At 38.5% G+C, this 12669-nt stretch overlaps 1 protein-coding gene across 35 annotated transcripts in view; it reads right to left on the reverse strand.

The window, feature by feature from the left end:
- LOC127639438 (CUGBP Elav-like family member 5) overlaps nucleotides 1-12669 on the reverse strand; it is a 241953-nt gene that overhangs the window by 7318 nt on the left and 221966 nt on the right. For 13 of the 35 annotated variants that reach the window (XM_052121490.1, XM_052121473.1, XM_052121489.1 and 10 more), the window contains 2 exons: nucleotides 1933-2138; nucleotides 443-460 (listed from right to left, as the gene is read on the reverse strand). In XM_052121490.1, the coding sequence (XP_051977450.1) occupies nucleotides 443-460; nucleotides 1933-2138 (224 nt within the window). Of the gene's footprint in view, nucleotides 1-442; nucleotides 461-1452; nucleotides 1456-1932; nucleotides 2146-12669 lie in introns of all 35 variants that reach the window. The other 22 variants (XM_052121467.1, XM_052121457.1, XM_052121483.1 and 19 more) reach the window with 4 other exon arrangements.

Genomic DNA, 12669 nt, shown 5'->3' on the forward strand with positions numbered 1-12669 from the left:
TTTGTCCTCTAAGGAGTAACTTTTTTTGACACAAAAGGGTTAAAACAATATAAGCAGTTGTGGCAGGGCGGAGGGCGGGGCCGGGTCGTTATCATACACACCCGGTCCCGTATTGGGCTAATCAAGCCGCTGAGGTTTAAAGGTCGACTGCAGAGTATCGTGCGGGAGAGAGAGATCGTTAGCGGACATGTCCGTCATGTGTGCCTCCTCCTTTCCCGGATTTCGGCACCAGTGTAAAGCAATCCAATGGAAAGGAGGAGGCGAGAACCGGCTTTTCAATATAAATAATATTTTAATGACAAACTTAAAAGACAACATAAACACACACATGACGGACATGTCCGCTAACAATCTCTTTCTCCCGCACGATACTCTGCAGTCGACCTTTAAACCTCAGCGGCTTGATTAGCCCAATATGGGACCGGGTGTGTATGATCACGACCCGGCCCCGCCCTCCGCCCTGCCACAGCAGTATTGGCGGCGCACGCTAGTATTGAACAAATTATAAGCAGTATTAGCGGTGCACGCTACTATTGCACCAAATACAAGCAGTATAAGCGGCGCACGCTAGTATTGCACAAAATATAAGCAGTAGAAGCGGCGCACGTTACTATTGCACAAAATATAAGCAGTAGAAGCGGCGCACGCTACTATTGCACAAACTACAAGCGGTATAATTGGCTCACGCTAGTATTGCACAAAATATATGCAGTATAAGTGGCGCACGCTAATATTGCACAAAATACAAGCAGTATAAGCAGCACATGTTATTTTTAAACAAAATACAAGCAGCATAAGCAGAAGACACTTTAATTAAACACAATATAAGCAGCAAAAGCAGTATAAGTAGTATAAGCAGCACACGTTAGTATGAAAGTACAAGCAGGCTGCTTTTACTGCTTGTAAAAAAAGCTTATAAAAAATTTAAAAAAGCACATGTCAAAATATATATATATATATATTTGACTTAAATAAGCATATGCTTATATTTAAAACAATTAAAACAAAGCAATTTAAACAGTACTCGCTAGTTTTAAACACTATGAGCAGCATAAAGAGCACATGTTAGTATGAATCAAAATATAAGCAGTACGATATAAGCAGCACACACTAGTATTAAACACACAAGGTACGCTAATATAAAAATATAAGCAGTTTACGCAGCGCATACTAATTTTAAAGAAAATATAAGCAGTATAAGTAGTACACGGTACTATTAATCTAAATATTAGCAGTAAACCAGATTATTTTTTTATTTTATTAAACCAACTTATGTTGTTATTCTGGTCTGAACTGGTTTAAGCTGGTCTTAGCTGGTTATGCTGGTGGCTTGACCAAGCTTGTGCGCAGCTGGTTTAGCTGCTCAGCATGCTGGTCTCAAAGCCTGACCAGATCAAATGTGCTCAAAACCCCACTAAAACCATCCTGGGTGACCAGATAAGACCAGCAAACCAGCTTAGGCTGGTTTAAGACTATACTACTGAATAGAATAAGTTTGACAGATGGTGTATTTTTGCCAATACTGATAACTAAGTTGGTGAAAATGGCTGATAATTGATTAATCGGCCGATAGTTTTTAAAATCATATGCTAAAATGATTTTCCAAAATCCCAGATGTAGTTTATTGTTCAACCAAAATCCCATTAATAATTAAGTTTTGGTGCATAATGTGGGACTTTTAACTATGAACAAGACCGAAACACACCATGGACTATCAACTATCAGCACAGATTTTTGTCAATAACCGATAGTTACAAAAAAACAACTATTGGCACCGATTAATGGGTAACACCGATATATCGGTCTACCTCTAGAATAGAGGTTACAACTGAAAAACGACAGTGAGTGTACATTTTTGTTCATTCGTGTACATGAACGCAAGCTTACATTCATGTAATTGTTTATTTGTTATTAGCTGTTTGTGAAGCTAACCTGTATATTGCTGCACCCCGGTGAAGGCCTGCTGTAGGGTGTCGGCAGCCGTGGGGCTTTGGGTGGAGTAGGGGGACAGACCATTGGTGTAAACAGCCTCTACTGCATGGTGTCCGTTGGGCTGGTGCGGGATGCTGGTAAAGCCGTTGACGATTGGAGTGACAATGCTAGGGACCGCTGATGTGGTGATGTTTGTGGGAGGTGAGCTGAGGCCTGCCGAGCCAAGGAAATAAACAATTTTATCAAATGTACATATTTTTTTGTACAATGTACAAATCAATACAAATGTCATAAACATATACAGATATTTTTTGTTATAAATGGATCTGTGAAACAATGAGGGTTAAACAAAGGTATTAAGTGTTACCCAAATACACATTTAACAATATATATAACATTATATATCTGTTTTTAAAGGATTTAGATAAATACTTTTTAGCCATATGCAAATGACTTATGTTAAATAGACCCAAACAATTAGACGTGTCAGGACAATGGCCACGTGTTAAGTGTTTGATCTGAAGCCTTTAAATGTTTCTGAGCTATGGCCGTGCATCAGTATAAACTGGCAAACAGTTCCCATAGGATATCATTTCAATCTGTAGTCATGCACAATGTTGGATATAGAGCAAGGTTGTCATGGAAACCCCCAGCATGCCTCAATTGCAATCTGGTGTAAAAGACCCTATAGAAATGTCCTTAAAGGAATATGACTGAGCAACTAGTGGATTCAAATAGGCTGGAGCACTGTTCACCTAGTCTCAGACTGAAATCCACAGTCTCGGGCCGCCCACAGTCAATTCGCTGACCGTCTGATTCATGTTGCACACAAAATTGGAAAGTATTTTCTTGATCTGGTGTTCAAATCGACAACATTTGTGGAATAATGTTGATTAAAAATTCATTTTGTTTCTTAAAAAAACAAAAAAAACATTGAAAATTGTGAATAGTGAAAGAAAAAATTTAATGGGACTAATCTGTAAACGCTCGTTAACATGATTTTAGTGTGATAAAATTGCTTAATTGTTGAGTCCAGTTTTACAACTTTGATACTATGACAACATACCACCATAATATCACAAAAATATCAATTTAAACAATTTTGCAGCTTAAAAAGTTTGAACAGAAGAACTAATGTTAGTGCTTTTATAAAATTATAAGCTGCACATTTCTGTATTTAAACCCTCCAAAAATGGATCCCATTGTAAGTGCCTCACTGTAACCTCGATTTTCACTTGTTTTAAAGAAAAGGAAGGAACAAGTCGAAATTAATCTTGTGATAATTAACAATGCCACAAATTCTGTCGATTGCTTACCTTTTATTGAACCCTTTTACTATCTATTAATCTAATCTAGAGTAATTTATTTCAGGTACTTGGATTACAGTGGATTAAGTAGCCTATTATTTGGAGAAACGGGGCGCCAATATTTTTGTGAATTTTTAATTTTTCTGTGATTCATAAACATGCAGTATTACAGTGGCAAGTTAGGCTATGTATGTAATCACAAAATCAGAGATGCTTTTTACTACCAGGTGTAAATGGCCATGTGTCACGTTTGACCACTTGTGATCAAATCGCCCAAAACGCATCTCAATACCAGGTCCTAAATCAAAGATTGTGCTACGCGAAGAAGAAGATCTACTGTTCACCTTGCGAACTTCTCTAACAGCATGAAAGAGTGTGAGTCAGGTTTGTGTTGAATGTAAAGGTTCCCAATCCTATACTCAAGCCTACCACTGCTATGATCTGAGGGAATTCCAGTGGGCCACGGAGAGCTCTTTAGTTTCGTTTGTGCTATTTCTAATTTCCGATTGTTTGCTTGCCACACGCCGCAGTGATGAATTAGATGGAGCCTCCGCCCCATTCTTCCCAGAGCCCAGGAGACAGGGCTTGTTCGGGAATGTCCAACAAGCAGCATCAGCCTAACCGACCACACGTGTGGGCCATGCACCAGCTGCGTGCTGTTATAATGTTTTGAATCTACAGTCTCATTGTGATGTGACAGTTTGGAAAAGCCCAACACTGATGGGAGGATCCAGCCCACAGGAATGATAGAAAAGCTCACAGGTGATAGAAGCTCATATCATGTTCTGGTTGAGGAATGAGAAGGACTCAGTAGGCAACAAATAAAGCTGGTAAGCCAAGACAAATGATAGCAGTCAGTGCACGCAATAAAGTTAGTAAAAGTTAATAGTCCCACATTTAGGCCTACAAAAGTCTGAAATGAGAAATCATGATTCAGAAGTATTTTTTACAGTTCATATTGCAGTGCTTAATCTAACATACAAAAGATCAGAGGCGTGGTGGTGGAGACATGTTACCATTCTAAGAAACAAATGCTCTAGCTGTGAACAAATTCTTGAACTGTCAGAGTATGTACTGAATCCGATAAAGAACGTTCTCGACTTTTCAGATTATATCTTCTTTAGGTATGCAGGTGAGCAGTGTGAATACCTTCTCTGATAGAGGCACTAAAAACGAAAGGTTTTTCACAATTGAAAATCACTTTGTTCCCGTTTTCGTTTACGTTCTGCAAAAAACTTTTGTTTTCGGTTTTCGTTTCGTGAACTGTTTTTAGTCCCTGCTCGGACATACTTAATACTCGAATGTGTGCATAGTTCTGTGACCAGAATATATGATGAATTAACAATAACACAAAATAAGTACAATTTAAGCTCAAGTAACAACTTTCTTGGTGTACATAGCACTTACAGTTGAATGAGCAGTCCAACTTGCGGTTCTCCATGAGTTTGACTTTAGCATGCTGCTAAGCTAACAACATAAAACATGTACACAGAGCCCAAATCAAATATGGCAACACATCACTAACATTTAAACCTTTTATGTCATGACGTTCAGTCACGAGATGCACAAGAACCAGTTAGGTTTGATGATACTAACGTGCCACCATATTTAATTTGGTCTCCGTTTACATGAGTTGATCAATGATTTGATTTGAGAGTGAATAACAGGTTGGTATTTTCATCATACAATGCGACTGTAAAACAATGGGAAACGTGATTGTGATTCTAATTTTGAATTAGAAAGGAAGGAGAAAAGAAAGGAACAAAATAATTGTGAGTTCATAACAGAATTGTAATTTTATGGGGAACTATCGCTTTAAAATGCTGGTCCCATGTTCTGGTGTATAGCATGCAATTCACAGATTAAGTGAATTAATTGATGATTAGTCAATCCAAAGTATGCACTGTTTCAACCTTCCATCTGTGGTTCTGTGTGGTTAACATCACAATAACTTGTTCCAGATGTAGTCTATTTTGGCATCCAATTCAAAAGTCCAGAATGGATCCATCTGTTATTAAACAAATCTTTTATTTTATACCCCTGTTAGTGTGTTGAGCACTATGAGTTGTTGCGTACTCTACAAATACTGTTATTTCATGTTAGGGAAGTGTAATTGGATTTACATTACTGCAATCTGCCCTTGGTGCATCGTGCTGATTTGCACCCGATGGTGACTACAGTGAGGAACGACTTACCATATGCACCAAAAGGATTTATTATGCAAATTACACAAGGAACGCTGGTACCATATCGGTTAACACTGCAGCCAAACCAATCACAATAACGAACTTCCATTACATCCCTATTTTTTTATAGAGAGGCTTATGTTTATTTAAACCAGAAGAGTCTTGCCATGGAATGATGCAGTTTCTAGTTTTGCTTCAGGGCCCAGATTATACGTTGAATATCAAGTGGCGACAACATGGTACCAAAGTGGTTTATCATAATTAAGTTTAAACTAGCCTAAGCCTCTTTGCTGGTCTTAATTGGTCTCCCAGTGTGGCCAGTTTGGTTTGTTTGCTGTTTTATAGTGGTTTTGGTCACTTGCACTTTAATCGAAGACCAACTTAAACCATCTAAGACCAGCTGTATTCGTTCAGCAGGGTAAGGCAATGCAAAGATTATATTCACGCCAGTCTAAATTTATAGCTATAAACGCTTTTCTGGCAGGTTTCGAAATCTTGTTCCACTACATTGTCCATGAGACATCTCCACACTTGACCACTGGCTATTAATAAGCCACCAGCATGCAATCATACATTTCAAGAAGACACAACTTTGTGCAGCTGCTCAGTACCAAATGACTTTCGGGTTTCGTAAGAGCGCAATATCTATTTTGCAGGCCCCATGAGACAGAGAACAAAGCCAATGGGTTTTATGACCCTGAAGGCTCACAAGGTGAACTCAACCGTCCCCATCATATTCCGAGCCTCTCGGATGCCTTGCAAATACGGCACCTGACACCTCATTAACTTTGTCTGAGGCTTTAAACACAACAGAACCATTCAGTATATGCTTAACCAAAGAGCACAGACTCATCTGGCAGTGACACATCTCCATTTAAACAGGGAAAGCAGGACGGAGGCATTACAAAACCCATCAAGCCAGTTTCAGGGTCGATTTAAAGTGATAGTGACTGAAGTTGTCTGTCCCTATAAGTCATATGGGTTTTGGAGGGAGAGTAAGTGATCCAGAATTTTCATTTTTGGGTGACCTATCCCTAGAGACAAATAACACAACCAACCTTACTGTACAGTTTCAAGCCATTTAATCCAGGAGCTGACAATTAGACTATCATACTGCCGACACAAGGAAAATCTAGGGGGCAATGCCCCTCTTAGCCCCGCAGAACCAGCAATAGATGTCATGTTACCTGTGGATGATGACAACCAGGTTTCTAGGTTACTCAAAATGGATAATGAAACCACATATAAGGCCACAAACAGAAGGCATTTCTGTAACCAATATCTTTACATTAATGTGATATCAAATCCTCTTCATTGTAAATACTATTTGCCATGTCCAAATGTTCGGAACTAGCAACACAGGAAATATGACAAAGTTTTTAAGTTAACTCAAGATGTTACATAAAACTACCACAGTATTACGATATACTATATTTTCACAGTTTGGGCAGGCTCTGGTGCTCCATCCAAACATGCTGAAATGCTCTTATCTCCTCCTCGACCCACAGAACCCTGGTGCAATGGGTTGAACATAATCAGTAAATGGATGAACAGACAGAGTTGTTAAAGGACTGGAATTCTTAAAGGGATAGTTCACCCAAAAATGAAAATTCTGTAATCATTTACTCACCCTCATGCAATCCCAGATGTGTATGACTTTTGCCTTCTGCAGAACACAAATGAAGATTTTTAGAAGAATATTTCAGCTCTATAGGTCCATACAATGCAAGTGAATGGGTGCCAAAATGTTGATGCTCCAAAAATCCCATAAAGAAATCATAAAAGTCAGCCATATGACTCCAGTGTTAATAATCCATATTTTCAGAAGTGATATGATAGGTGTGGGTGAGAAAGAGATCAATATTTAAGTACACTTTTGCTTGAAATTCTTCTCCCTGCCCAGTAGGGGGCGGAATGCATGAAGAATGTGAACCACCAAAAGACTGTGAAAGTCATCTGTTTCTCACCCACACCTATCATACTGTTTCTTAAGATATTGATTTGACCACTGGAGTCTTATGGATTACTTTTAAGCTGACTTATGTGATTTTTGGAGCTTCAAAATTCTGGCACCCATTCACTTACATTGTATGGACCAAAAGTTTTTTGAGTCAACTATCCCTTTAAGGAAACTGGTCTGAGAACAGTTTGAAAGGCAACTGATTTTCATCCTAACTCCATATACAGTCTCTGAAGACAGCATGTTCCAGCGTTCTGATGCAAGCCTCATGTAAATCAATCAAAGTGACACACATAAAAAACATACTCATAAAGATCTGAGGCTCCGTATTTCAGCGCATGCGTGAAAGTGATTGGTCAGTGGCGAACTTCTGAAAAGAGCACGACTGGTTAGGTGAGGTGAAAATAGACTTCAAAAACGCTTGTGATTAGGTCTATAATCTTTAGACACTATTATACAAATTTGCAACAATTTGCAACTTACCTGGATAATAATTTCTGTTTGCTAGCTCACTAATATCACAGACTTAATTAACTGTGAGAGGCAGAAATTGTGATTGTGATTAAAATACGATTAATTGTGCAGCCCTACATGAGGGTGATTAAACGATAAGATAATTGACATTTTTGGGTGAACTATCCTTTAAACTGGTAATTTGTAGTAATTGAACTTCTATATTCAGTTGATTGAACTTAGAAAGTCAAGTTTCCCTAAAAAGACAATAAGCTCATTTAACAAGTTATATTGATTAATGTTGTTATGTTTAATCAACTTTCCCTCCTAAGATGACACAACTTAAAATTTAAAGGCAGCATAAACACATAAAAAAAAAAAATCCAATGTACATTGTACACAGTGTATTTAAAAAAAGATATAATTGAAAAAACATGTTTTCAAGACATATACTATGGTAAAACCATAATATTTTTTTACATACTTTGGAATACCATGTAAATATGGTATATGAATACAGTATCATTGTATTACCATCAATGTACAGTATTCTACTATGGTACTGCCACAGTGCTTTTTTAAAGGGTTTTAATATTTTATTATCTCAGTTTTGTTTCGGTTGTTCTTAAAATGGTTAACATGTACCATGGTAAAACTAATGTACTTTGGAGTACCTTGTAAATACAGTTATTGAAAACAATAATCATTCAGTATCATGGTATATGTCAAAGTAGTCTGGGTTTACCATCTGATACCATCACTGTACCATAGTACCACAACAAACCTTTTTAAAAGGGTTTTAATGTTTCATGATCTCATAATGTTATTCCTGGTGTTTTTAAAATGATAATGATAATGAAAATGATAAGCATGTACCATGGTAATACTATGATATTCTTTGAAGTACCATGTACTGTAGATACCATGATATATGAATAAGGTAATCATTTAGTACCATGTTATATATAGAAAAAATATGGTATTTCCATGTCTGTAACATGCTGGAGCTCTAATATTCATGGTAATGTAAGTGCAGCATAGTTCTAGCAGGAAGACTAGCAGCTGTACATCGTCGCACTATTAGCTGGGTAATTCCCAGCCAATCACAGGTAAGCTGTTGCTTTATAAGTCTGCTCACAATCTATCACATTGCTGTTTCAGTGTGTTAACGCAGAAACCTCCACTACCCCACCACCACCAGTTGAGCCCTGTCCCGCACAGGGGTGGGCTCCTTGCCCCTGCCTCCTATCTCCGGCAAGATATGACGGTTCTGAGTACAACTTCTTCAGACTGCCAGACGGGGCCTACGCCAAAGAGAGACATTACTTTTCTGTTTTATATTCATCAAATAAATGTCATCTTAAATCTCACTCAAGTCTGCAAGTCTTCTGATAGAGAGGCGTTAATGACCTCATAATGTTATTTCTGATGTTCTTAAAATGGCTCATTGTGGTCCATATTGTGATATGTTCCAGACGAAGTCTATTGTTTCACCCCTCTTTGTCTGCTGAGTATTTTGCGAACACTGTTATTTTGTGTTACAGTTATTTCCAACATTGAGGTTATTTCCCAGAATAATATTCTGCCATTGTGCATTAACTAAAAGATGGAGATCTGAATGTAGCTTCAGACGATGTGACAGCTGTTCTGGCTTTCAATTGTACTCTTGCCAGATGTCTTCACATTGAGGCACAATTCCCTGAAAACCACTTCATGATCGAGGAATGTAAAGCAGGCGTTTTTGCATCACAATAGATCAACTGTGCAGTCAATTTTAAAAGCCTGATTATTTTGGCATCCAAAACATTTATTCTGTTTATTCCCACAAATAAAGAGAGATTCAAACCACAAAAAAAGGGATATTTCACTCCAAAAATGAAATTCTGTCATCATTAATCAGCCTCAATCATTTACTCATATTCAAATGATGACAGAATTTTCATTTTTCGGTGAACTATCCCTTTAAATTCTAATATCTAGCTGGATTCCTGGCAGTGTAGTATGTGCTTCCATAATGATTTACATATTAGTGACAATCAATATGCAAGTGTGCATCTATCCTTTATAGCAGATGTATTGAATAAAGCAGAGGTGCTGTTCCTGCCAGCGACATGCAAATGATGAATGAACTAGAAAAAAAACATAAGTATATCTTATTTATTGTAGTCCTTGAAAAATTGTGAACGCCAACCATGCTATATCATCCAGGATTAATAATGCAACAGATTCCAATAGGTTCAATAATGGAAGGCAATCAACAGAGCACGCATGCACACAAACACACACACATACGCACAAACACACACACACACACACACACACACACACACACACGCACACACACACACACACACAAGCGTGTCGAATGCTCTGCATATTTCAGCACAGCTCTCATCCACATGAGATCTGCACAGCTCTGCTAGTCTCTTTCAATTAAGTCAGTGTAAGAAAAGCCAATTCACCCAGCAGCTGCATGGTTGGAAACTGAGGGCACAGGCTCACCAAAACTGGACAATAGATGATTGGAAAAACATTGCCTGGTCGGACAAATCTGGATTTTTGCTGAGGTACACAAATGGAAGGCCCACTGCAGCCTCAGTTTCCTTTTCATGGCTGACATAAGTGGAACCCAACATAGTCTTCTGCTGTGAAGCCCATCCGCCTCAAGGTTCAACGTGTTGTGCATTCTGAGATGCTATTCTGCTCATTACAATTGTACAGAAGGGTTATCTAAGTTACCGTAGCCTTTATATCATCTCAAATCAGTCTGGCCATTCTCCGTTGACCTCTCTCGTCAACAAGGCATTTCCATCCACAGAACTGCCGCTCACTGGATGTTTTTTGTTTGTTTTTCTGAGTAAATTCTAGAGACGGTTGTGCATAAAAATCCCAGGAGATCAGCAGTTACATAAATACTCAAACCAGCACATCTGGCACCAACAATCATGCCACAGTCTATATCACTGAGGTCTCATTTTTCCCCATACTGACAGTTGATGTGAACATTAACTGAAGTTCCTGACCCATATCTGCATGATTTTATACATTGCACTGCTGCCACACGATTGGCTGATTAGATAATCGCATGAATATGTACAGGTGGGTAGGTAGGTAGATAGATGACAGACAGACAGAAAGACAGAGTGACAGATAGATAGATAGATAGATAGATAGATAGATAGATAGATAGATAGATAGATAGATAGATAGATAGATAGATAAGTTTTGCTTCCATTTATAAGGAAAAACAATCTCATAGGTAGTTGCATCAACACAAAATTCTGACTAGCAACAGTTGCAGCCCCACAGTCTTGTGAATTTCCAGATTGCTAATGTAGTCAGTGCCACTAAAACAAACGTGCATTTCATTAGAGTCCTTGAATGATCTGTGATGGAAAAAGTGCATGTTTTTCATTGCATGTGTCGTGACATAATATTTGACAAACTGTCCTGTCTGTCTGACTTAATATTTGAAGTAGCAAGTAAGCACATTTGCATGTAATGCCACACATGGATAGCCTCGGTCTTACGGTGGAGTGCAGCTTGACAGCTCGAGAGCTTTAAATGGACAAGGCTTTTACGGGACTGCATTGCGGCTTGTAAAAGATGGGACCATATTAAACCTATATGAGATGCCAATGGGAGTATCCTGCCCACCCCCCCAAAGTAATAAAGCTTCTGCCACTGCTTTGTTTTCACTTTGCATAAAAAAACATTTTTTCACTCCACAGAACTAATAATGTGTTTTGAAATTGGTCGGCCAGTTAGCTGCGAACCACTAGTAAGTTGCTAAACTACACACTTTACCGAGAATGACAAATTATATTGTGCGGTTCGTGGTGTATGGTGTAAATTGGTACAGCAGTGCTGTTGACAAAAGAGAAATGAGCTTTGTTAACACTGAGCATAATTCACGGGGTGGCATGTTTTCGTAAGGGATTAGAAAAGACTATTGCATAAGTAAATGCAGTAAGGTGGCCATTATCCAATAAGATCTCATGTTTGTTTAGATTGTATGATAACGGGTGTCTGGAATAACAATTAGAGAGGTTGTTCGTCCTGATTATGAAAGCACTGCAATGGATGAGAGGTAATTGTGTTTCTGGTGTGCATGTCACTTAGGAAATGTCTGCATTTGCGTTAATGTCAGTAAAAATGTGAAATGCAGGGGAAATGCTGGCTTGTTCAAATTACAGTATGGCACTTGTGTTTGAAGATTATCTTGTAGACATCAAATGCAACCAATGCATATGAAACTGCCATACCAGTTAAAACCAGCCATATTAAGTGCGCAGTTACCCATGCGATGGTAGTCTCACATAGCCAGGCTATTAACCAAAGATAAAGTATGGTCCACTTTGCAAACTCTTCTGGCCCCAAACTGCCCACTTGGACAAGAACCCACTGGTGGTAACCTAAGCTGTCTAGAAACAGCCTTGCGGCAGCAAAGTTCTGAAAACACTTGGCCATGAACTTGGCAAATTAGGCACATCTACTGACCATTGAGGATTGGATCTATGGATTTAAAAAATAAATTAAGATTTGCTGTGTTCTGAAGAAGTTCAGGTTGCAAAAAGGGACTTCATGTGACTGTTATATCATTAACCATGATTTCAGGTTGATTTTCACTGAGCAAAAACTTTGGGTTGTGTTTGAGGAAATTCCATTAACCTATTAACCGGTTGTGAAACCACCTTAAAAATGGTAGCCGTGTACATCCCTATTGCCAACACGGTCCAGTTGAACTTGTGTTCTTGAGTGGCAATAAAAACATCAGACCTCAACGGGGCGATAACGTTACCTTCCAAAGTCTGTCAATTGAATGTGTTAT

The sequence above is a fragment of the Xyrauchen texanus genome, chromosome 48, assembly GCF_025860055.1.
Source record: "Xyrauchen texanus isolate HMW12.3.18 chromosome 48, RBS_HiC_50CHRs, whole genome shotgun sequence".
Classification (NCBI taxonomy): Eukaryota; Metazoa; Chordata; class Actinopteri; order Cypriniformes; family Catostomidae; genus Xyrauchen; species Xyrauchen texanus.